The sequence below is a fragment of the Sinohyriopsis cumingii genome, chromosome 19 (assembly GCF_028554795.1).
Source record: "Sinohyriopsis cumingii isolate HCF-2022 chromosome 19, ASM2855479v2, whole genome shotgun sequence".
Taxonomy (NCBI): Eukaryota; Metazoa; Mollusca; class Bivalvia; order Unionida; family Unionidae; genus Sinohyriopsis; species Sinohyriopsis cumingii.
The window spans coordinates 19,399,674-19,426,506 of record NC_142979.1 but is presented as its reverse complement, the minus strand read 5'-3'; the positions used below and the strand labels follow the sequence as shown (position 1 = coordinate 19,426,506).

Here is a 26,833-nt window from a genome sequence, read left to right as displayed (position 1 = left end):
TAGTTATTCTTTACAACAGATGATTGATTTCCACATTTTATAAACCCAGAATCAAGGTTTAAGTAAGCTGTCCAAAAGGATTATGTTGAAAAAAGGCCATCCCCCCCCCCCTTAGTATAATCCTGTTGTACATGTAGTGGAAATGGCCTAAAATTCTTTCGATGGAAATACGGTTTGATATTAATTACTGGCTTTAGAGTGTGTTGCTGAACAACATAATTACACAAAATTGATGCAAATTTGGACAATAAATCTCAGCTTTCACTCTCTTCAATTTTTTCTTTTCTTTTTTTTTCCTGCACCAATTAAAACTATTAGGATATGTGATATTCCATCCAACCTGTGATAAATGTCACTCTTCTGGTAAATTTGAAACATGTCAATAATTTCTATGGGGAAGAGCTAAATGTACTTTAATTCCATCTATGTTCTAGGTTTGTGATTAATTAATTGATTTAACTTATTTTTTCTGTCTCCAGCACATCTTTATTGGCATCTTATTTAATAATGAAACTAAACACACAAGATCTATCTCACATGACATTCACATGGTATTCTTACCCTATTTTAATACCAGTTTTGCAGCAGTAATGCCCCATTTTTTCTGCCCATTTTGCTGTAGTTACAGCACATTATTAAGTTAGAATTTTACAGGTCAGTCTCAAATGCATGTTAGCAAGATTAAAACTTTTTCGTGTATAATTTTAAATCTAAACAGATTTTGATCACCATATTTAGATATCTTAATAAATGTTCACATATGAACTATCAATTTTTACACTTATTGCCATTTCTTGACTGCATTTGAATCTCTTAAAATAGACCATAAAAGAAACACAAAATAATTATAAGGAGAAAAACAGCATACCTGAAATCAATACTAATGAGAGATGAGGTGAGAGATTACTGATGGGTTGAGAGACTGCTCATCATCCTTTGAACTGCTGAGTATGTGCGTGAGTGTGATTTGGATTTTTAACGTAGCTTTAACAATTTTTCAGTCATATCGCTACGATGTCTGCAACGTGACAGTTTATAGTGATGTCTAGCACTGTGGCATCACACCGCTGAAATGTAGCATGATGTCCCACTCAGTCACATTATCCTGACACCAGGCTGACCAGTCCTAACACTAACCTCCTAATGCTGAGCACCAAGTGAGGCAGCTGTTAGTACCATTTTTGTAAGTCTTTGGTATGACTCAGCCGGGGATCGAACCCATGACCTTGCGCATCTGAGGCATACGCTCTAGCCACTTCGCCACTGGAGCGTTTAAAACTGCTGAGCACTGGAACCATGAGCATCAAGATTTATAAATTTGTTTCTGTGGTGAACATATTGGATGTCAGATTGGCAAAATGTTCATTTAGGACCAAAGTCGACATCACAAGAAGTAATTCTGAGGAAGCTGCAAAGAATTTGTGTGAAGTGGGTGATTTATTCTAGTATGTGTCCCATTTTGCGTATCCGAATAGGTAGTCGAGCCCAGATGGCCTGGTGGTTAGAGCATCTGCTCCATATGTGGGAGGTCACAGGTTTGAACCCTGGCCAAGTCATACCAAAGACTTATAAAAATGGTACTAACAGCTGCCTTGCTAGGCGCTCAGCCTGAAGAGGTTATTGTTATGACTGGTTGGCCTGGTGTCAGGATAATGTGACTGGGTGGGACACATAATGATATGACTGAAAAATTGTTAAGCTTGGCAACTATGGATGGTAGACAACTTTGTTATTTTGCAGAACCATTTTTCTTCATTACGTAAGTGATCTTGAACTCTGACTGCAACAGTGACTGACTAAACAGCTGTCCTATGAAAAGCCATGATATCCAATTCTTTAAAAGAGACATCCATACTTGATCTTCATTGGTGGGCAAGTGTTCTAAGGTCCTAACATTTACAAACCATTCATATCTCAACTCTGTCCACATGGTTTCGAGACTTGGCACAGCCTATGTGGTCATATGATACAGCTTGCCAGTAGCTTCACGTGGGTTTGATGTTCTAGGAAGACGTCTTGGATTTTTTCTCCACCAAATATACTGGCCACCATGTATAGTATCTCATGTACTGAAAACAGGCATTCAGCCAACAAAACCTACAAGCTAAACATGCTCAGTTTGTCCCAGCTCAGTTTTTGTGTATTTAAATTTGCACTTTTATGGTCATATTACACGTGTCAAGCAATTTTCTTCAAAACTATTACCCCAATGACCTGCAGCTTGATGTTTTCAAAAAATCTAGGATTTAAATGCATCGCCATGAAATATGGGAAATGTCATGGCCATGACCTGAAGTACTGCAATATTTTGTAACTGGGAGCTCAAAAGCAGAATCCTGTGAATGGAACTAACCATGCAGTTTTTGATGGATTGTTGTGAAAGTTGGTTCATATCACAATCATCATTGTAAGATCTGCAAATGAACAAATCACAATTTTTTTTAAGAGTTATTGTTTTGACTTGAAGCTAGATGTAGTGTAAGCTAGCTTTACAGTTTTCAATGGATAGCCATGACCTTTTTTAGATGGTCGAAAGGTGTGCATACTATCTAATCAGTGTCCTCTAGCAATATGTTAGAGTTATTGCCCTTTTTGTCTTGAAACTGAATACAAGGCACAACAGAATCTTGTGAATTTATCTTACCTTGCAGTTTGGATGGATTGCTTAGAAACTTGATAATATTATGGTCAATTTCTCAAGATGCTAAATCCTTTTGCTGCCATGAATATACTAAGAGTTATTGCCCTTTACAGCATGATACAATATATGACAATATTTTGTGAATGCATTTTGTATTTTTCAGTGAATGGCTATGAAACTCAGTACACATTAGGACGATAATCAAAAGATTTTGACTAATCTATGTACTCACACTACTATCTGAAGAATTATGCAATTTTATGACAAGAGACTCCTGCCATCATTCTGTGGGAAGTATATTTAAAAGAAGCAAACTGCTTACCATTCCTCTATTTGGCATTAGAACTTTTGTTGTTGTGGTGTGCAACGCTATTTTTCAGCACACGATAGGCTATGCATGGCGGCCAGTATAAATGGTGAAGGAAGAACCACTGACCATCGAGAAGCTACTGGCAAGCTTTCTCACATACCCAAATTGGCCGAATCCTAGACTTGAACCCATGCAGACAGAGGTGAGATGGCAGTGATCTGTAATGGAGCGCTTCAGGCCACTCAGGGCCCTGGCATTATAACTATAAAATGATTACTTTCTTTAATATATGTACAGTCACTACAGTTACCTGTGATAAGTTGAATAAACCTGATAACGTAATGCACTTAAGTTTACTGCAATAAAATAGAATTTACAGTTCCAACAAAGGCGACAGATCACTGAATGGATGGATAGATCCTCACTTGGACTAACAAAGTGAGAAGCAAAAGGAAGTAAAACAATTCTCATTATAAATGACTTGGGCATTTTAATATTTAAGATGAACAACTGACTCGTAATGAACTGGCCCAATCTGGGGGAGGGGAGGCAAATCCAGCTTCCTCAGCAACCACTGAATATTCATATGGATTCCTTAAAACCTTACGTATTATTTCAATTCCAGTGAAGACACTCGTCTCAGCTTTTTCAATGGCTGCCTGGGCCATCCAGTTCCGTAAAATGTACCTTGGATTTGTTTTTATCATAATGTCTCTTCGCTGCTTGTCTGAATACTCTTCAAAGGAGGCTCTTTTCAAATAAACCTTAAGCCAATCATAAAATGACTTATGTGTTGCAAGTGTTTTTAAAGCCCACAAGTTATCATTTATCTCATTTTTGGTGATAATATCAAACAATTCAGTTTCCGAAACTTCAGACATTTCTCTAAATGTCATTGTGAAGTCGGCTTTAACTTCCTCCATCATTTTTAACAAAATGGATACCAATTCTTCATCAGCTTCATCTTCAATTTTCAGACCTAACTTTTTTCTAAAAATCTTCATGAACATGTATTTGTACCTATTTGCATATCCATTCAATATGTGATACATTTGCTTGGACTGATTTTCGTTCAAAAGAGGTAGAAGTGCAGTTCTTAATTTGTCCAAGTTAAACAACCCAACATCGGGTTGATTTTCATAACTGTATCTTCCATCATCGTCTGAAGTATTTGGAACAAACTTCGGATCAAATCCTTCCATGAATCCAAATGGTCCATAATCAATTGTAATGGATAGCAAGCTAAAATTGTCAGTATTACACACGCCGTGAGTGAAACCAACACTCTGCCATGCTGCAATTAAATCTGCTGTCTGCATCACAACTTCACTGAAGAAGGCAAGGTATCTATTTGGATCTGATGAGTTTATGTTTGGAAAATATTGAATGATAACAAAATCCATAAGCTTCCTGAGTAGATTGATTTCTCCCTCTTGTGAAAGAATTTCTAGGGAACCAATCCGAAACCAAGACTTGGCGAGTCTAAGAACCACTGCAGCACTCTCTGTTTTCATATTCCCATTGTAGAACTTGTCTCTAATTACTTGATCATCGCTTACAACAAGTGTTGCTGCCCGACTTGTAGGTATACCTGTCAAAATTCACATACACATGAATTACACATCATTTTGCTATGTAATAATTAAAGAGTTAGTATAAATGGTTGTTGTTATCCTGCTATAACAGTTAAATAGGCAATAACTAAATATTGTTATATTAAGTTATCATCTGTTTAAATATTGAATCCTTGATCAAGCAGGAGTATCAAGAACTGTACAACGGATGAAACAGTAAATTCCTTAACAGTTTATTTTATTATATTAACTGAACTGTTACCAGTTAATCAGTCAGAAACACCTCCTGTAGAATATGAGAACTGGCAAGAATTGCAACATAATCAAATTTTCCAGTTTCTAAAACCTAATGAAATTTGCAATTTGCATTTTGTGATACCAATATATTTCCCTCTTGCTTTTGCATGATCTCTATACATTTGACCGTTAATATTTTAGCCATATTCTCTGCCTCTTGCGAAAGAATTTCAAGTGAACCAATCCTGCTGTAATCGGTACCAATCTGGCTAACTGTCAGGATCATTCCAACACTACATGCTGATCTGCTGTTCTACAAGTGTTAAAATGACAAACACAGACTGCAAGACGCTTGAGTGCCAAAGGAAATAAATAGGGCTCGCTGTCTATGAATATAAATGTCTGAATAAAATCTGGGTAAAGACAGCATTACTAGTAGTAATATTCTTAATTATATTTTAGAATAACATATTAATCATCCATAAATATACCACTGGACTTGGTGTTACAAGGTAGAGGGGTTAGGTTGGGACAGTTAACTTTTCTAACAGGTCAAAGGTTAGCCATAATAGTGTTTAAAGGTCATTAATGTTGGTGCAAGAAGAGCGTGGTTGACTGAAGATTACTGACTAATGGTCTTTAATGATTTTGACCTTTGATTAATATATGAGGTCTTAACTAAACTTAATATCCAGAAACTATGTTGATAAAATATGTATTATGACCTTGACCTTTGACCCCAAAAATCAATGTTTTTTTTCTTGCTCTAACTGCAAACCATGCATAGATGTCTGGTGAAGAAACTTGCTCAAGAAGAAAGGTTACTGTGCAAAATCTATTTTTACATTAGCAATTTTTATATTAGCATCATTGACACTGAAGTTTAACCCTTTCACCACCACATCAACAAGTGTCTTAAATTCAACTCATCTGCAAAGTTTGTATATGCAGGAGTGATCTTAAACTTTGAAACCCAAATCAAGTTTTCTTTTTTCATACAAAGGGTAAGCAAGTTAAAAACTGATGAAGTTATATGATCAATTTAAAGTGTTGTGCAGAAACCATTTTTGGTGACTGACTTTTTACTACCAAATCAAGTGATTTCTTCCTCACTCCAAATGCAAACTATCCTCAAAGTTTAGTCCAGGTGTGTAATGTAGAACTATAGTTATTATGTTGAATTTTTTTCCTTTCAGACAGTGACCTTGACCTTAAAATCCCAAAATCAATAGGCTTCAAGCCTCAAATGAAAGCTATGCACAAAGTTTGCAAGTGACAGGTGGATGAAAAGTCAGACATATTATATGTGATGAACAGACATAATATACACTCTATAGGTGTATAAAAATATAGAACTGTCATGAAAAAAGGGTTTCAGTTGTTCCATATGCATTCCAGTTCTGTTAAGTGTTTGCTCTCATGTTAATATTCCTTTTCAAAATTCATGTTTAATATTTTTCAAGCATTTTTCTTAGTTTGGATTTATGCTCTAAAGCAGTGCTGTCCAACGCGCGGCCTGATTGTAAATGGCCCACTAGAGCTCAAGCAGCTATATAGTCATTGCTTTTCAGTTTTCTGCTGCGGCCCTTGGCTTCAAGAAAAACATTTTTCAGTGGCCCATGGTGTAAAAAAGGTTAGCACTGCTCTAAGGTGACAATGGTGATGCAGTTGCCCTCAATTCTGTCATTTTGCCCAAACATGCCTAAAAAGCTAAGTTAACATCATCTTGCTGATTCCAGGCCAAACACACACCCAATGTCTCAACACAAATGCATTCATCAAGTGAAATACAGACTTTTGTGTCAAAGACGAATCTGGAAAGTTAGAAAAATAAGTTTTGAGGTCAATTTTATGAGCAAAGTGAAACTAAGACCAAAAATGCTGGCAATTTCTTGATAACTCACCAAGATTGTGCATGGCCTCACTGCACAGGAACTCTCTGACAGATGACCTGATAACTGCCCTGCCATCCCCTTTCCTCGAGTAAGGGGTCAGACCCGATCCCTTCAGCTGGAGTTCCCACCTCTCACCCCTCTGGTTCACATACTCCCCAAGCATCACTGCCCTGCCGTCCCCCAATTGACCTGCCCAATACCCAAATTGATGGCCTCCATATCTACAGAACAGAGTTAACAGACTAATATATAATAATAATAATAATAATAATAATAATGAGGACTTTGTATAGCGCCTAATCTTTAGAAGCTCTAACATAGACAACACCTAGAAGATAAAAAACATATATAATGATATGATTACAAAAACAAATACCATGAAATTAGAAAACATAAAAAATACACTGAGAATATTTAAGGTAGGAAACATTATTAGGTCTTTAAGTTTGTTCTTACAGTCGAAATAAGTGAGTTTTGTGAGCACTCTTGAATGTGATCACTGTGTCTTTGTGTCTAAGTTCAGTGGGCAATTCATTCCACATTGCTGGGCCCTGGTATGCAAAAGAACGCTGTCCATATGACTTTGTTTTCATAGTGGGAATAATGAGTATATGATTGTCAGAAGAGGAGCGTAAGTATCTTGCTGGTGTGTACACATGGGTGAGATTGGATAAGTATGTTGGACTAGAGTCCATTAGTGAAACGTAGCACAGAGAACAATTTTGTGTTTGATTCTGGATCGAATGGATACCCAGTGTAGGGTACAGAGCAGTGGGGAGGTGTGCTCTGATCGTGGTACAATAAGTATGATCTGAGCAGCTGTGTTTTGAACTTTTTGAAGTTTTTGAAGTAGATATTGAGATGAACCAGACAGAATTGAGTTACAATAGTCCAGTCTTGAAAGTACTACTGAACACACAAGTGTTTTAGTGGCATCAAAAAGATATTTGTGAATGGAGCTGATGCGTCTCAGCTCAAGATATGCAGCCTTGCATATGTTCATGACATGTTGGTGCAATGTGAGAGTACCGTCCAGTGTAACACCTAGGTTTCATACTGATTGTGTGAATTTAGCGTGGTGTTGCTGATAGTTATTGTTTGAGGTAAAGGATGTGAATGAAAAAGTCTTTGTGTTGTGATCAGAATGGTCTCAGTTTTATCATCATTCCTCTGCAGCTTGTTACATGTCATCCATGATTTCACATCAGAAATGCACCTCTCTACACCTTGGATGGTAGCATCAACTTCAGTTGGGTGGCTAGATTTGTATATTTGCGTGTCATCAGCGTACAATTGGTGAGACACTGGATGATGATCTATGACACTTGAGAGCAGATGAGTGTATAGAATGAAGAGAACGGGTCCAACAACAGACCCCTGTAGAACACCACAACACAGATCAACCGGACTGGAGTGTATTCCATTTGCAGACACAATTTGTGTACTGTTGACCAAGTAGGACTTGAACCACAGTAAGGCTGTTACATGAATGCCAAATACATGCTGGAGATGGTGAAGTAATATATCATGGTATATTGTGTCAAATGCTGCAGACAAATCAAGGAAGGTGAGGACTGTAATCTTTCCGCTATCCAACGCAGAGAGAATGTCATTAACTACTTTTAGAAGAGTAGTTTCAGTACTGTGGCAAGGGCAGTATGCGGATTGTACATTGCTAAAAAGACTGTTTGAATTCAGATGAGATACAAGCTGGGATAGAACAACCTTTTCTAAGATTTTTGATATGAATAGGAGATTAGAAACTGGGCGGTAGTTCTTTAAATCGTTATGGTCTTGTGTTGGTTTCTTCAGCAGAGGCTTCACAATGGCAGTTTTGAAAAATGATGGGAATTCCCCTGAAGAGAGAGAGGTATTAATAACATCAGTTAGTGAAGGCAATACTAGATACCAGTACTACATCCATTACACTGGTGTACAAATTTGGCAAAAATTTATAAGACAATAAGACAATAAATCAGGAATATTTATTTACAACTGAAATCCAGATTTATTTATAATTCTTTGGAAACTAAACTGTTAACATATACATATATTTTCTGGATGGCAAGAAATAAAATCACCATCAAAACTGTCCACTTAACATGGCTGAAGTGAACATGGGTCTATAGTTTAAGTTTCTTCCAAGTCTGGTGGACATCCAGATGTATCCATCACAGATTTTATTGAAGCTGTTGGAACCCCTTGATTTTATTTCGTTTGTCAATGCAGAAAACAAATTAGAAAATCTTTATGCTGTAAACTGAATCATGGCAGGCATCAATTTCATACCTTTAACTGTATGAAATGTACAGCAGCAACATTGCCTGTGATATTTATCAGTGGACTAGCTAGGGATACATATAGACGAACATGTCTAATACAATAAAAAGTATGAAGGTTTAAATTTCTTGCATATTCTCTAACCCCTGTCCATGAAAAGGTGTACATCAAAAAAATTGCTTAGCTACAAGTAGCCTACAATGTAAATCACTCTTGATTGACTACATGTGCCTGTTAGCATTATATACAAGTGGAAACAGCCAACATGCTCAAACATGTATAATTTTCTGGAGTACATTACCACTCTGTGGTGAACACTACAGTTTCCTCAACATGTCTCTTAAAGTGTCTCATAAAGAACAACAGCAGCCTAACAATAACCTACAGTAGCAGGTCATGCACCATCAGGGTAAGTAGCAGCATTTTTATTTGTCACTGCCAAAATTGCTATCACTACCCCACAATAATTAACATTGTAATTGTTAATACTGATAGCAGGCCAAATGCATCGATAATAAAGCAACCTGTACACATTTCACTTTGCCAATATTAATTATGGGACAATTCTAAATTATATCATTTTATTGATGGCTACAGTCAGAAAAATAGTGAAATCTATTGAAAATATCATAAATTACTATTAATGCATTTCATCTAGACTGAGCACATGGACTAAAAGATATCAAGCCTAAATGAGTACTTTCAGAGTGTTGGCATTCCTAAATCAATAACAGTAAATAAATATACTATATGAAGAGTAATTTTAAGTCATTTTGTTATTTAACAGGACTTAACTAATGTTTTCATAATAAAGAAACTACAGAAGTTGAATCGGCCCATTCATATTAATCAAGTATACGACTAAACATCTGGCTGATGCAATCAAATAATTAACACATTTATCAGCTGTATTTTAATCACAAAACTCTGTTAAATGGTTTATTTGGTCAATCTTGTCATAGTGTGACACTGATGGTCTACAATTAATGGAACTTACTGGAGGGCATTTTTCCCAGGACACTTGTTGCTCATGTTCGGTAGTCTATGGCCTGGGATACTGGCAAAATAGTATTGCCCTAGTTTTGGCACCCCAAGACCAGGGTGGGTGAAATAAAAAATCAGTATTTTACACCTACTCAGTAACTTGACCTAAAAGACCATGCAAAGAAATCCCTAGTACACTCAGTCCTCAACCATTTGTGACCTTTAGTTATTTGAACTGGAGAGTGACATTAATGAACTGGAAACTTCAGAACTGCAAGATTAATATACAATGACTACAAAAAGGAGGTATAGTGTTACAACCATGATGAAAACAATCAAAACCAATTGCTAATGAAGAAAAATAAGTCTAACCCTCATGTACAATATAGTACAGAGTCTAACAGTATATCCCACCCCTGAAGTCATTATGTATAATCACACCTATGCTGTTATTTGAAAATTAAGGTAAGGGATTATAAAGCCTCAATTATAATGTTTTCACTCCAAAGGAATGGAGATAATTACATAAAATTTTATACCATTTGGTTCAAAGAGTTGGTATTCTATTCATATATGGAGTTTTTTTTTTCAATTATGACACATCCACAGTACTATGACATGAACTAACTACCAAGCATATATTAATGTCTCTGGCTGAAGCTACTGTTTTCAATGACTGATATAAAAAAGCTACTGTTTTATTGATATATAATGAGACAAATAAATCAATGACTTCTTTCATCAAGAAACATGGAGATTTTTACAGTATTCAGAAAAGGAAACTATTCCAAGGTCTCTGAATATTCATCCGGAAAGATCTGGATGAAATACACAGACTGTAAACTGATTTGAATGTAAAGCTGAAGACAGCCTATTGGTATGCCACAACCATTCAGAATTCCACACCTGATGCAGAAATTCTAAAATTGTTGGAAATCATGTTAGTTGTAGGGTCCTCTCCCATATAATGTGAACAAGTGTCTCATGAACAAGGGACTTCTCATTTAATTTTCTGAGTAGTACGAATGTGCATGTGAAAATAATTGCAAACAAATATGTTCCTGCTGGGGAAAGTGGATTTCTTGTCAGGACAATATTTTTCAAGTCACTTGCCCCAAGTTTGTCTGCCAAAAAAAACAACAACAAAAAACCAAATATAACTTGAGCAATGTAAAGCAACTGTTCTTTAATAAAATAGGAACAAATCCTGATACCAACTATCAGTTTGTTCTGTTAGACTTAAAGTTCACAAAGCTCTCCTACGACATATTTGGATTATGTGATTAAAATTCATATGCATTAAAAATGTAAATACTGTCTATTGTTTACCTATGTGATAATGGAAATGTACCAGAGAGGACTACTGTCTATTGTTTACCTATGTGATAATGGAAATGAACCAGAGAGGACAATATTTCCCGCCACAAAGTCAACAAACTGTTTGGAAAAAGAAATACTTGGCTCCAAATCAAGAAGTTCAACAAACACTTCATCTGAGATGGCGACAAGACGTGGTGAAGTTTTCAGTGGAATTGGTTTCACACGGGAGAAAACTGCATCTTTTACTTGACGCACGTAGTTTTCAGTCTTAGGATCAATTGGAAATGTTGATGCCAGAAGCTGATAGCCCGAAAATCTCCAGGTGGTCAAAGATGAATGGAGATATTTTGAATGCTTGCCATTGGCCACACATATGTCGAATTCTGTTTTTCTGGGTGAATAAAACAGGTTGGTTGGAATTTTGCAATATTCTTCAAAACTGTTTACATGTGTCGTATAAAAGAAAACGAAAAAGACAGCAAAATTCTGCTTTACAGCTTGCATATTGTGTTGCCGTAGTGGGTGCATGAAACTTCCATATTAAATATCCCGAAGCAAATATGACTAAAACCATTTTTTACTGATTTAATGCAATTTTTATACTCTGGAGATAATAGTAGAATTTATTACAATTACTAAGCATAAAATAAGCAATGATCTATCAAAAGTATAAACTTAAATCTCTAATAAGAAAATTCGTTTCATTAATATAAGTATTTTACATTGCTCAACATCTGCTTCCGGTTTCATTTTCACACGTGAGAAACGAGATACTTCAATAACATTACACAAAAATGTCAATCACACCACAATATCTTGAAGATAAATTAAGAAAGGAAATATCGGCAACTCATTTAGTGAGTATGAATTATGAAATATGAATATTTTTGTCCAATGCTGTTTTTTTTTTTTCATTCCCTGAACTATATGTTAAGCAAGAATAATCTTTTGTCGTTAACAATTTCCAGTATTAAACACTTTCGGGTATTCGTGATTATCATTACGACCGCGATAGATAAATCATTTCATCTTAATATACTTTTTGTTCATATTTATGGACTAAAACTTTCGAGTGGCTGTATACAGATTAAACGAACCTGGGTCATAAAGGAAAGACTTGCTACGTGAACGTGTTTTCGTAATTTGAAACGGGGTGAAAGCAACAGGACATGATGTTCTTTTTAGAATCATCCTTGCTTCCTAAGATATCGCGGGGTTCAATGGTATCGCGGTATTCGAAAGTTTTGGTAGTTCTACAAAGCGCTACCTATCGTGTGGTTGTCTTATGTACACCGGTGGTCCTAGAATGTAAGACATAGCAAATGTTGTTTTTGTTGGTATGCGGAGAATTCGCCCCATGGAGAACTCACCCCAGCGTATCTGAAGAAGTCGCCCCAGAGTGGTTGGAGAAGTCGCCCCAATTGGTAGGAGATGTCACCCCAAAACGTGTCACACAGATAACGTTTTTATAACAAAATTAAATCATCTTTTATGTGATTCATATATATATATATATATATATATATATATATATATATATATATATATATATATATATATATATATATACGCGATCACAAAACAGATATTAACTGGTAATCATAAAAAGCAATATCATAGTAATATTTCTAAAGACGAAATTAAGTCTTTATATAACCTAATGAATGACGATAGTATAGTATTTAATAAGAATAATAAGTCTTTTCATTCTCTTAGATGATCCTATGCTTGGCACTGAATAATATGGGAAATATTGCTATTATTTTTCATCAGTGTTCATCTCCGATAGTTATAAGGCAAAGCTGTTTCAATATTAGTAGCAAAAAGTATTCGTTTTGAAACCCTTACTTTATTTCGTTGTTCAACTATGATAATTATATTGTAAAATTATATTAACATGTGTGCTGGAACAGTCCTCAGTTTTTGGGCACTTTTTTGTATCTCCATCTCTGAATTATAATAAAAATAATTCCAAATGAAATAACATTAAAGACATGTTTACGCTTTTTCATTCAGTGTTTCCAATATCAGTTTATTATGCACCTTTGATTTTGTATGTAACTGAATGGGATGAATATGCATTTTTCTTCCACACTTTCGTACAAGACTGTTTTCCACTCGTTGTATAATAAACCCTTCCTTCCCATTCTGCATTCATCTCGTTTGAGTGATGTTGATAAAAGAAATATAAATCACTTATAATTGAAAGTCTGTGTGTTCATATAAGAGCATTAGATTTCTTATAACAACACACGCCGGATCACCACGAGAATTTTTTTAAAACAAATATAACTATTAACTTTCATGACTGATACATCTGATATACTAACATTATTCATTAATGTTGTAATTACTCTCAAACTCTGCTGAATCGGTACAAATTACTGACTGAATCGGCCCAGATTCCTGGCTGATTCTCCAAAATTCCAAGCTGATTCAGACCATGTGAAATATTATTCAGTTTAGTCCAGGATTTAAATGTGACATTTAAATTTGTTCTTAAAGATGATCTTCTCATTATGTCCCAAGTATGTTGAGCACTTCAAATATACATTTAAGGGAACAAAATCCCGCTAGTACACATGATCATGGTATTTTTATATATAATAAAATAACATAATCTTGTTTATTTTGCATCGGTTATTTAGTAGTGAAATATTTTTTAAACTTCTCATTCAACTTTAAATAGTTTGTTTTATTGAGAAATAATAAAATTATGAACACTGACAAAAAAAGAAGAAAATAAACTAAATGATGGGTGTAATACAAGTGATCTTTCAGAAACTGTCCGAATTCTGCGCATTAGCCATGATGATGAACTCGGTAGCGACCACATTTCCTGAGTAGGCGTCATTGATGCTTTTCATCGAGTTCAAGTATCATTCGTCAGTGGTTAGCAGATCTCAATGAACAATCAGATTAAATTCAGTAGATTTAGGGTTATAGAGGTCCATGCCATAAAGTTGTCTCAGGATGACTTAGGTTATTAGGTTGGAACCTTTTCATATATAAAACTGCAGACATCACATCATGCTTACACCCTCTCTACTTTTCCAAATAAAATGCATCTAATGATTTGAAGAGCAGTGAAAAAAGGGACAGATAATAAAAAATGCACCCACGAATATCACGACATTTTCTCAAATAGAATATGTCTTCTTAAAATCGATATCACTGTAATAAATTGATTAGCCAGTTGGTCATCTGATAATGTCCAACGATGTTATGCAAGAGTCAGACCACATGATAACCATATTCATCAAGAAGAGATCGATTCAGTGGTAGTCAAAATGTGAACTTTGTTAATGTTGTTTTCTGTAAGTTCTGATGGCTTTTGCAACTGACAGGTTTTGACTTTAAAACTTTGTTGTACACAATTTGTTGCTTCATTGGAACTCCTGGAATTGTTTAAATAATCTGTGGTTGAGATGAACTCTCATGCACATGTAGATGGACAATCCTGGCACCACTTCCCAGTCACAGGTGGTTACAGATACACTGCTTTAATAGTCTTAGATAATTTTCTGTTGTTGGAGGCACACATGGCAGAAGGAGGGCTATGGAAGTAGGGTCCATTTTACAAGTTGATTTACACTTTGTGCAACATATACATCAAGTTCTGAACAAAAGAACAAGTATATGCCATCATGCATTTATTTTTTGAGCATTATGGCGACAACAGACTAACCCCTTGGATAACCTGGAATTTATTTGGCATCTGTTTAACGATCATTTCCTGCAATGGTATGATTGAATCTGGATATTAAATGCATTTTAATAAAGAGCAAAGAACAAGAACTAGACATATATGATATCTAAATGGTCAATGTCTTTATTTACTTGTACTGATCACTGACAGCTCAACCTGTGATACCATAGCACTCTGGGCTATAAATTGTCTCAAAGAGTGGAGGGAGTGTTTACTGCATAATTTGAGTATGCAGAATTAAAAAGATTCAAAGCCTTTTTATGGTCATAATGTTCTATAACTACACAACGAAACATTGAAACACATGCATCATCCATTATTTGTCTTTTTTAACTTTTTCTTCAAATTCCTTCATTGTGTTTTATGCTAGTAAAGTGTATTTGCATATCTTTAAGAATAAATTGTCTTTTTCTGTTTCTAGGTACTTGTCAAGCATTTCTATGCATTTTCCTAACAATTTCTCTATGCAATATATGATTCATGAATCATACGCAAGTTAAAATTATATAATTACAATGTTCTTGATATGAATTTGCAATTTGTTAACTAACAATAGAAGTTTTAAAATTTGTATAAGATTAGATATATTTTCATTACTTTGAAATTAATTCAGTGACCAAAAACATAAGAACATATGTTGAATATTTGCACAATTCTGCTTCAATTTATAAAAGTTTTTCTTCTCACTATTATTACAGAATTTTAGAAGCTTCAGAATGAAGTTTTTGAAAGTCCTAAATTGGTGCTGTTTTCTTAAAAATTCTGACCATTATTTTTAGCAATATGACACAGTTTATCAATGAACAAATAGAAGCAAGTGTTTAAATGTGGAATCAGAAAAAGAACTGGTATTAAATTAATTCTCAACAAATCTTTTTGATGTTTTTTTTTTTATATATAGAGGAATGTTAGACTGCAGATTGATTTCTTGACAATTCTGTACAATGATTCAGCTCATATCCATGAAAATATTAAAATGTTCATTTCCTTTTTATCTTTTTGCAGTTTAAATTTATTATATAATTGATTCAGTTTTATGTATCCGTCTGTAACATACCACAGCTACGTTATGAAGAAAATGTTTGTGAAAAATTCATTTGATTTTTATTATGACCAGATACGTCGTGGAAAATCCGCATTATATATGAGGATGTCAAGTATGGGTAGTTGACTTTTGAACCTTAAATATTCTTGAATGTAGAACTGTCAGACTTATAAATACAAAAGTGGAGAAAATACCAGAAGTAATAAGTTTACAGAGGTTCATTTACACTGGTATATGCCAGTTTTTGCCAGTAAAATATGCTTCTATTCCAGAAAAAGATAAGGTATGGTTTCATGCATCAACAAACTATTAAACATGTTTTAAATCTTGAAAGTTAACTGTCTCAACATCAGAGTCTGTAAGAAGCTGACTTATTCTTTCATACAGTTATCGTCTCGTATCACTATCGACTTTGATATGTGATTGTCAGCAACAACACAGCGCCAGAAAGAGAGTTGGCTTATCCTAATTTATAAAGTTCAGAATAAACGTTAGTGGCATTCAAAATAATTGCCAACACTAAAGATGTTGATGTGTATGTAATGGCCTGTGTAGTGTAGATGTGCCAATAGCCTTTTCTTGAATCACAGTAAGATAATCCACGGTTTCCCTGTTTGAATTCACTATAATTCCCAGTTAATGTTTCTTTCTTTCTGAGAATATTATATAAAGCACTTTGTATTTCCAGAATTTGAAAACTAAATAATTTCTTTTCAGATCAAACACTGAACACAACAATGATTCTGCTTCAAGATCTTACAGCATAAATAATTAATGTTTCCATGAAACAAGATTTTATACTTCTGTAGCTATAAGAAACAAAACTATTACCTAATAGAAAATGTTTTTAGCAGATTCCAAATGTTTGCAAGATAAAATCTGTTACTAAAGTTGCAATGTGGTAAACACATTGTCCTTCACTCGACCAAGAAAAATATATTTAAATTTATTAATAATGATCGTGATATTATATTTATGTTTATTGTTTACAGAATTTAAAAAATCAATGATTTTGGTCAGGTACACAATGAACTTCATTTTGGACAAGGTCAGCTATAAGATACAATTTCACGTAGCCTGCAGCGTATAATAAATTTTTAAAAAAAACTAACAAACAATGCAGATTAAATATACATAACAGATGGATTGCAAGGGTTTGATATTTGATTCAAGGTGAAACAAAGCACTGCCCTTTCTGTTTCATAGATGTTCTTCTAAACAGTCACTTTATGCTTCAGTCTGTTTGCAGAAGAATTTGTAATCATGGCACAGCGATCGACAATTTTTATATATAAAAAGATACCAATGATAGATCTATGCCAGTTCCTAGTACAAGCACTGCAGATGAACATAACATTCCAATTTCAAAGGATTACTTGTCAAAGGCTTTTTAACCAATTATTGCACATTTTCCAAATTCAAGCACTGAGAAATCAAGAAATATTGCAAAGAAATTAAGAACAAAGTAGTACAATGAAGCTTGATTAGAAGACTTTCCGTGGCACAATGAAGCTTGATTAGAAGACTTTCCATGGCACAAAACAGAAGAATCTGAAGGCAAAACAAATTTATTTTGTATGTGTGTGAGAAAACCTTGGAAAATAAATGGATTTATAAACGTCAATAGTTGGCTGTTGTTGACCATCAAAATAGTTCATTTAGCATCCTTAAATGTTCAGAGCAAGACAACAAAACACAAATGAAGGCAGTGTTTGGATTGGTCAAGAAGATTTTGCAGTTTCCAAGCCTGGTGAAACTATTGAAAGCTCATGCATGCCCATCTCTTGAAAATGAAAAGACCACCAAGATGCAATAGAAGAAATGGAGTAGTTACCCTCAAGAAAGTTACCATGTAAGAAATTGATATGCTAATACTAGAAAGCCCCTATGTAAGTATTGTCACAACTGAAAATGTGACCATAGACACTCAAAAAAATTGATTTCTGTCTAAGCATGATTCAGAATGGAAAACCAAAAACTGTGTTTATTGGAAACTTTACAGTATTCATTGGAAAAGCTGAAACAGTGCAGACAAAGTTCGTGAAATTTTGGCAGACAGGCATATTCCACTGGAAAAAAAGTTTGCTGGAGCAAGTGTCATGACTGGGAGACATACAGGGGTAGACAATCCTTTCCTCATAACACATTGTGGGGCTTTTCATGTAGCACATGCATCTCAAGATGCATGTAAAACTGTCAATCTTGCAGTTTAATCTTGGTCCATCAGAAAGCCAGTTAGAGGGGCCATCACAGCCAAGAAAAAATCCAGGACTTGAATCTGACAAACCACACCCAAATGATATCTGTGCTCTTGAGCTAATGAGAATCTCAGAAAGTATTTCATTCAGAGTCTCACTGACAGTATCAAAATATGTATTCCAGAAAGACATCTAGACTGTCTTGAATGTTTCCCATTTGCCGGAGTGGCTGCAATCATGATTACAGCAACAAGGCTCTTAAAGAAGTTGCAACTCTTTTGGACAACAAAGGATGTTAGTGGACAGTCTGGTACAACCTACAGTACTAGATGAAGCAGAATTAAGAAATGAATTTCATCAAATGAAAATGACCCTCAAGGGCATGGCTAACTAAACTTTGTTTGTCATGCAAGACACTGATCAGAGACTGATGTGATATCTTTCCGCAGTTTGCTAACCTTGCAGTTGTCAGATCGGCTATTTCAGTAACCAGCATTTCAGCTGAGCATAGTTACAATCAAATAAATACTGCTGGAAGAAGTTGTTTACAAGGAAATGGAGTGATCAGACTAGGAACAGAAACTCCTGATCTTTTCCTTTTCAATGGTAGTTACATCTCAGTTGCATGTGTCCGTGTTGACACTAAATCAGTTGCATGTGTCCGTGTTGACACTAAATCAGTTGCATGTGTCCGTCTTGACACTAAATCAGTTGCATGTGTCCATGTTGACACTAAATCAGTTGCACTGGGACTTGAAAACCATCACTGATACTCAGAGTTGTGAAATAAATGCTTGAATATTGAGATATTTCTTTGTTATGGGGTTTATTTGTTATTTGTATACATTGGTGCTTTTATTTGCTCTTGTTGTAAACAAATTAATAACCGCGCGTTAGCTATATTTAATGATGCTGACCTGATAATTTACTGAGCTACATATAGCATAAATTTCCCAATGCTGTGCAGAAAGAACTATAGTGCCACGGTTTTAAATTGTGATGCTTTCCAATTTATACACCCAAATTATTAATAGTGATCACCAGCACCCTTTGGTGGCAGTGCCTGTCACTGTTGAGTAGCAATGGTTTGTCAGCCATTTCCTATAAAGATGGGGGTACCAATATTTCAGTTGTTATTTTAATATTACATAGGTTTGACACCTGCTGTGAAAAGGGACTTGTATTATTTTAATTCTTTACAGGAAATAATTGATGTATCTGACAGTTGTCCAGGTGCCAAGTTCCAAGCTCTGATTGTATCACCGGAATTTGAAGGAAAAGCTTTGCTGCAAAGACACAGGTAATCCCATCATGGCTACATAAAATTGCCAGAATGATTATGTGGTGGATTTTTCTGTACATTCATAAGTTGCACTTGATTCTTTCAATACTTTTTCAGCTTAAAACCATAGTTACTCTGATGTACAGTTTAGTATCCTAGGCTGTTAGCATGCTAGTAGACCAAATGAGACTCTACTGTACGCTATGGTTTCCAAGGCTGTTAGAATTCTAGCAGACCAACTGATACTCAGATTCTTTCTTGTTTGTATAAATATATATTCATGAACAAAGTGTTCAGGAGATGATTAAAAGATGAAATTTAGGACTGAAACAGTCAAATTCATTAACTCATCATTTTGGGGATGATCTCAAAAATGCAATTTTGGGGCCCCCATCCCTAAAATTGGGATCTTTTTATTGTGAAACAGTTGTTTCTGGTATTTCTGCACTATCTTTCATCACTCCTCTAATTTTAGTTTCAGTGTTTTATATATGTCCCATTAAAGCCGATTTTAAAAAATGCTATTATAAAAGTTTGTTTATAGGGTAAACCAAAATTTGTGATAGAATTTTGTTATGTTGAAAAATTTCCTCTTTTATAGTGCAAATAGTAGTAATTTTTGCTACCGTGTTCTATTTTTCTAAAATAAGTATTTAATATAAGACTGGGAATCCATAACTAATGATTGTATCTGTTTATTCATCGAACATAATATAAACTTTTGGCTGCACTAAAATAATTCTGCTTCTTATGCTTGAGACTGGTGTGTTACCTTTATTTAGTTTCACACCACAAATAAAGTTTTGTTGTGTTCTGATGGACAGTAACCTTGTGAAGCATAACTACAAAGCAAACTCATGTCAACAAGCTTGAATACTGAAAACTGTTAAGATCCATGTTCTCATTTCAAGAAAAACCATGACATTGAATGTTTTAAAAAAAAATAAAAACATTCAGGTTTAGTTAGGTTCATTATAAGTCATAAAAAAAATAATTTAGCTTGTAACTCTAAACAGTTGTGATTTCACGTATACCCTGCCAATCAGATCTCAAGTTAAGTTTACATATATTTATTTAAACTTTATTGATCATAATCCAGGTAATCATTACTGTCCTAATTAAATTTATGGACAGGCAAGTAGGAATTTACAAGCGCAGTCTCAGGTGTAATGATTTATTTTGATGGCTTTAAAATTGTATGGCTTGGGGGAAAAAATGTAAGTTTGATTGGTACTTGAATTCATAGCTTGGATTAGTGGTTCTTATTGTTGCCACAAGACTCATCATTCATTGCATCTTTAAGTTTAAATTCTTGCGGTTTTTGTTTTCCTCCCATCAGATATACTGAATTAATGATATTTTAATTGCTTGTAATAAGTTCTGAACTCCTTTAATACAAACAGGTTAGTCAACACAGCCTTGGCAGCGGAACTGAAGAACATCCATGCTTTCCAAATGAAGACTCTTACCCCTGAGCAATGGGAACAACAGAAACAAAAGCAGTGACAAACGACTGGTTCATGTAGCTCATAGAATAGATTGTTCTGGTCACAATATGATGGCATATTAAAGGTCCAGATGATATGTACCAAGTGTATTCAGATTTGCATGGAATTTGTTCATCTTTCAGCTGATGCACGCAACATGGAATCACATAAAATCCTCTTAACATTATTAATTCCTGTAAATTATTTCTTCACCAATAGCAATAAGATTTGCAAGCAAGTAGATATGTTACCTGGACCCATTCGTGTTCATGAATTTTCACTGTGTCAGGGAGACTCTCCATCAGTCCCTTCGATATGTCTGTTAGCTAGTGTCTGGATAATCCACAATTTACTGTAAATATATTGTAACTCTCATTATAACTCTGCCTATGGGAGTATACCAACCTGTAGTGAAACTTCCACATAATTACCAACCTGTAGTGAAACTTCCACATAATTACCAACCTGTAGTGAAACTTCCACATAATTACCAACCTGTAGTGAAACTTCCACATAATAAAGTGCCTTAATCATATGTACAGTTTTATTATTACTTCAGAATAGTCTCTCCTGTATTATGTTGGGTCCAGCTGCTATTAATATTTTGTTTTAAAAATAACCAAGTCTTTCACATTCATTTCTACAACTATCATACTTTTATATTTATTAAATGCTTCACAATTTTATGGAACATTTAATTTTTTTATTTCATTCCTTAATGTTAACTGATTTAATGTTTCTCTCTTAAATGCAGCACTGAATTCTTGTGGTTTTTGCAGTGTTGCAAACTGACAGTACACAAACAGTCCTATGATTTGTAGAAGTTTGATGTGTTTGACCATCATTTTCAACATTTGAACAGGTTTTATAAGTATCCTGTTTTAAAACACTAGTAACCTGAGGACTGATGAAATTTCATATTTGTCAGAAAATTTGGTAGAGCAACAACAACAAAAATGGAATAATTTGTTTTTCTGGCTTACGAGGCAATGAAGTAAAAACCAGTTAAGATTATTAGTGCATTTAAAGTAGGTCACTTTGACATATCTTACTTCACCAGGATAAGTGAGCTTATGGCTTATTTCATCTCTGAGGTCTGTTCAAATTTATTTATAACTCCTTTTCAAATTTTAAACATCCAGAATAAGCAGATGCACTGACATTTCCCCATTCCCCACAAAATACCAGGCTATGGGGGCATCCCATTCTGCAATCTGAATAAAATCAGATCTCCGTTATACATGAAAATCTAACATTGACCACTCAGGGTCATGTTCTGATAACCTATGTGATTACCATAATCACTAATTCTATCAACCAGTCAGATGAAGTCTTATATCTTCATGTTTGGAGAAAGAGCGCTGTGGATGAAGAGCATCAATGTGTACCGAACATTTTGATTCACTTTCAGATTTTTTTGGCTAATTCAATGATCGCCAGAACATGACCCTTAAGCAGTCATCTTCAGATTTTCATGTAGGACAGTGGAGATCTGATTTTAATCTGATTGGCCAGCTTGAAAACTTAGATATAAAATGACATAGAACTGGAAAGAAATTTCAAAGAGGAAAACTAAAACGTACCATATGTGTAACATACCAGTAAACTCGATTTAACTTCAGGGATGTCCACTGTTGTAAAATAACTGTTTACCATGCAGCTCTAAAAGACATGACCTACCCAATATGTTATGTCATTTGTTACTTAAATGTATTTTAGCGCTATGAACTTGGTCAGAGACTGAACATAAAGATTAAATGGATATGACATCTTTGTCTTGGTAAATAACCAGAAGTGCTTCTACATTTTTAATTAAAACAGTAAACGTCCAGTGATAGAAAGTATTGATTTATGTCCTGTTGTAAAATTGGCATCACAGATTTTCTGTTGCAGAAAACTAATGTCAATAATTGTGTCATCCTGAAAATAAATTAGTCACCAACATGCACTTTTCTTTGTATGTTTGATAAGAGCAGTCTTTGATTTGTGCCGATTTGATAAATTTTCATTTCCCATTCAGATGCTAATTTACAGATTAGATGCTTTTTCTGTAGTAAAGACCTCTGCTGGGGAATGATAAAGACCCCGACATGGGGACAGACAAAGACTCCTAAATAGGGACAAATCAGATTTTCGGGTGAAAACTCTATGTTGATATGACTGTTCATACAGAAGGTGTAGCAATATACTCATAGGACAGGCCCCAAAAATTTGGATAGTTTCTATCCAAGGTAATATGACACCCCAGCTGAATGGCCCTCTGCTATTAACATCCCAAGCCCATGCCTGTGTGAGCCTGATGAGTTCTTCCAGGCTGGTGTAAACTACTGTATGAACCCGGTTATTAGTTCACAGAACCTCCAAATATTGCAACTGAAGCAAGTGTTTGGACAATATAATGAGTGTCGTTTTATATGCATTTCATTACTGTACTATAAAGGCTTATTACTTCATATGATTTTTTTCTTCCAGCCACATAGAAACATTCTATATGGTTTTATGAATAGTCCATATAAATGTTGTTACATCCCACATTGTAATTTGTCGGTCTCAAAGAATAATGCAACTGCTTTTTTAATTTCAATGAATGTGCATTTAAAAAAAAAATATCACATAATACTTTTAGAAATTCTAAGATGGTAAACACATGAACTTATGAAAAAATCATTTGCTATGCCCCATTTTTACATATGACTCTTCTACTGTAACACTTTTGTACAAAATATGTTTAACATCTGCACTGTAAATTAATAAAGTCCAATAAACGAATCTGATATTTATTTTCCAAATGATGATATGTAAATTAAAAGTACTGTCAAAGTTTACATAAACATTTCGTACATCTGAACCAGAACACATCAGAGGTAACATCTATGGTACGATATAAACTATGCGTCTATCCATGCTTATTACAAGATCCTAGAATTATTTGAGCATAGTATTTACAACTGTTCAAAATGCTGCCCTATGGGGTACACTGTCCACATTGTGTGTTATTTCCATTTCAAATGAATTCCTTTTCAAGGTACGAGTCGCTATCATATCTGAATTGCATTGGACTTTAATGGCCATTCGATATTTTCATCATTCCTTTCTAAGTCCTGTAGTATATTATTGGTTGTGTTTTACGTCTGGTTGCTGATCACTAGGAAAACTTCATCTTTCTGGAAAAGAACACAAATTCATCCAAGTACACTGCTGTATGGTAAACAATGAAACTTAGATTCAAAAATAGATCTTGATGGAATGCGATTTATGGGTTCCTCAAAACTATATATATATAGATGCACCACGGTAAGGTATATAAATCAGTTTAATACGGATAATTAACACATAGATGCATGCAAAGTTTTTGTCCCAAGAAGAATGTATCTACTGAGGAAAATAAGTACTGATGTTGATAAAATGTAAATTGATCTACAATTGGCCATTTGATATGTGACGTTTGACCAAAACAGTCCAGTACAAATTTTCCCATATTTAGCAGCTAAGTTAACAGTTTTTCTTTCAAAGATGTTGCCAGGAAAAATGAGAAGCAGAAATCTGTGAGAAGTAGCTATACATTTAAAATTGTCTAAAAATAATTTTGTTTATTTTATGAATAGCTATCTGATAAACCTTACTGAAGCATTTTATGATCAAATAGAATAATTTAGACTGTGTATAACGGCAATGTACATGTATGCATGTGTGGTGTGCTTAATTACAATTCAAATTCAACTGCACAGCTTGTTCATTGAGAACCCAAAAAGAAAGAGAAAGAGAGAAAAAAGAAATTTGTTGAGTTAAAAATGTTTGTATGCTTACCTTGGAGTTGACATTAGAGGCTGTCGTTTTCTCGGATTCTGTTTGCATGGTGTATCATGCAAGGCACGTTTCTTTGATGTTCGTACTCTAGTTTGTTTCGCACAATTAATTTTCTCCTGGAGTAGCTCCTCTGGTATTGATAATAATTGTTCTTTGTCAGATACATGAACATCATCTCCAAAACTGTAATAAACTTCACCGTCTGGACACATGGAAATACAACAAGATCTGGCAAAGCGGCCTCGTGACACCATATAGTCAATAAATAATCTATCTGAACTTGAATAAGGCTTCCTAAATTCCTCAGGGCACTTTCCGGGGGCATCCATGTTTGTGGATGTCGGAATTCTTTCCCAGGCATTTTGATTGTCATTTGCCTTACTTCTTCAAAGGACAATGCAGCTGCATTGTAGATCTTTGGACAGTACAAATCCTTTAAAAATGAAATGTATGCATCAATATTTAGCATTATGGATGAAATTGACTCATCTGTATCATGGATTTCCATGTGAAAGAGTTTGAAAAGCTCAAGACCTTGATTGTCAATGGCTTTCATTAAAATCTTTTCGTGTGAAATTCCATAATGTCGTGGCAAATTGTCATTTCCTCCCATGCACAAAATGATGGCAATCAGAGCCGCCGAATACTTCTTATTGAAGTATCTTTCAATACTTTCTATGATTTTGGAAATGTTGTACAGCTCAGGCTTTTGTTTCTGTAGCCAAACATAAACAGGGCCTGTAAAGGTTCCAGTTTGGTTTCTTTTCCAGTGGAGACTGATACCAAATAGGTGAATTAGGACTGTGTCGATATCAGCTGATGATACAAAGTTGACAACAGAATCTCCATCAGACAACTCAGCATCAAGCTCCTTCATCCAATCAAGTTGAGCCATTTCTGCTTCTCCCTTTCTCTGCCTGATGTTAGACAGCTTCTCCATACCAACAATTCCTGATTCGGAAGTAAATCGAACTCTCAGTGGTGTTGTGAAAGGACAACATGTGCAGGGGACCTCTTGGCAATGACATGCTGTCAGCAGAGCTTCACTGTCTATATCCAGTATAATATTTTGCTTTAGAAGAAGCTGATCAATGTGATTGCCTAAATAGGAACTTACAAGTTTCTTGCCGGTCGCTGTTCCCACAACAGAGGGCTTGTGAAATTTATCTTCACTGATCACCTCTTTTTCTTCCTTCAATTGTAAGATAGATATTTTTCCTTTAGAATCCCGCATTTTTCTTGTATGTGCTTTTAGTGTGTCTGGTGTGAAGGAATATTTTTCCTCACATATAACAATGTGACGTAAATTTGGAAGGTGTCCTATCAGCTTGTGAAGAATTGCCTTTGATACGTACTCTAAGTACTGGTCTCCAGTCGAAGCTGATGTCTTGAACTTCACACCGGCAGATTCTACAACTGAAGCTTTCGTTTGTTCCTTTATGGTCGGTGGAACAGCTTTGAAATCTGTTAGGATGAACTCATCTAAGTCTGGCAAATCGTCCTTTTGCTCACTTGTAGCTCTGGTATCAGATATTTTCTTTATCAACTCGAGAAGAGCTCTTTTCACACCAGCTGATTTATTTGTGGATTATTTTGTCCCATCTGGCTTAAAGATTGACTGACAAGTATTCATGGAAGAGCTTAGACAGTCCACAATCGTTGTCATCTTCTTTACTGTCCTTTTTCTTTTCTCCTCGCTTTTTTCTTTCATGCTCTTACATGATGTATTTTTTGGTACGCCTTTAGTCCTCTTGATTGTTGACCCTTTTGATCTTTTTATTCTGTTAATGAGATGTTTGGGTCCGTTTATCAATTCAATGTTAGGACAATCACTAAGTGTCATACCCAATAGACACTCTCTTGCTGCATATCTGTGAATCATGAATGTTCCTATCTCTTCTTTGGTTGAATCTAACATCTCTTGCTGAACCTCTGGATTCTCCTTGTGATATACATTTCTTAGAATGGGATCAAAACTTGATGACATTCCATTTCTTCGATGTATCAGACCATCTGTTCTTACAATATGGCCCAAGTCGTTATCACTGGCTTTTCTTCCCATGT

General features: G+C 34.9%; 3 protein-coding genes across 4 annotated transcripts; 1 reads left to right on the top strand and 2 right to left on the bottom strand.

Annotated features, from left to right (window-relative positions):
- Nucleotides 1–3,421: 3,421 nt before the first annotated feature.
- On the bottom strand, nt 3,422–11,772 carry LOC149775231 (uncharacterized). The gene is made up of 3 exons (XM_089943999.1): nt 11,300–11,772; nt 6,667–6,878; nt 3,422–4,542 (listed from the first exon to the last, which is right to left on the bottom strand). Exons 1-3 carry the CDS (start codon nt 11,767–11,769, stop codon nt 3,449–3,451), a joined length of 1,776 nt encoding a protein of 591 aa, XP_089800125.1. The 5' UTR covers nt 11,770–11,772; the 3' UTR covers nt 3,422–3,448.
- A 204-nt stretch (nt 11,773–11,976) lies between these two features.
- LOC149775230 (bolA-like protein 2) lies at nt 11,977–22,910 on the top strand. Of its 2 annotated transcripts, none has more exons than XM_089943435.1 (3): nt 11,977–12,098; nt 19,396–19,493; nt 20,879–22,910. In XM_089943435.1, the coding sequence occupies exons 1-3, from the start codon at nt 12,036–12,038 to the stop codon at nt 20,979–20,981; spliced, it is 264 nt and encodes an 87-aa protein (XP_089799561.1). In that variant the 5' UTR covers nt 11,977–12,035; the 3' UTR covers nt 20,982–22,910. The 2 variants fall into 2 exon arrangements, with proteins under 2 accessions (XP_089799561.1, XP_089799560.1); XM_089943434.1 differs by lacking the exon at nt 11,977–12,098 and adding an exon at nt 12,534–12,665.
- A 952-nt stretch (nt 22,911–23,862) lies between these two features.
- LOC149775229 (uncharacterized) lies at nt 23,863–26,349 on the bottom strand. The gene is made up of 2 exons (XM_089943677.1): nt 24,770–26,349; nt 23,863–24,126 (listed from the first exon to the last, which is right to left on the bottom strand). Exon 1 carries the CDS (start codon nt 26,001–26,003, stop codon nt 24,783–24,785), a length of 1,221 nt encoding a protein of 406 aa, XP_089799803.1. The 5' UTR covers nt 26,004–26,349; the 3' UTR covers nt 23,863–24,126; nt 24,770–24,782.
- Nucleotides 26,350–26,833: the final 484 nt, after the last annotated feature.

Bases quoted from the DNA above. Each gene is read 5' to 3' on its own strand.
- LOC149775229 (XM_089943677.1), bottom strand. From the start codon at position 26,003: ATGCGGGATTCTAAAGGAAAAATATCTATCTTACAATTGAAGGAAGAA.
- LOC149775230 (XM_089943434.1), top strand. From the start codon at position 12,564: ATGTTGTTTTTGTTGGTATGCGGAGAATTCGCCCCATGGAGAACTCAC. The intron at 12,666-19,395 runs GTAGGAGATGTC...AATTCTTTACAG, and splicing joins TGGAGAAGTCGCCCCAATTG to GAAATAATTGATGTATCTGA. The intron at 19,494-20,878 runs GTAATCCCATCA...TAATACAAACAG, and splicing joins GCTTTGCTGCAAAGACACAG to GTTAGTCAACACAGCCTTGG.
- LOC149775231 (XM_089943999.1), bottom strand. From the start codon at position 11,769: ATGCACCCACTACGGCAACACAATATGCAAGCTGTAAAGCAGAATTTT. The intron at 6,879-11,299 runs GTAAACAATAGA...TCTGTTCTGTAG, and splicing joins TCATTTCCATTATCACATAG to ATATGGAGGCCATCAATTTG. The intron at 4,543-6,666 runs GTGAGTTATCAA...GAATTTTGACAG, and splicing joins TGAGGCCATGCACAATCTTG to GTATACCTACAAGTCGGGCA.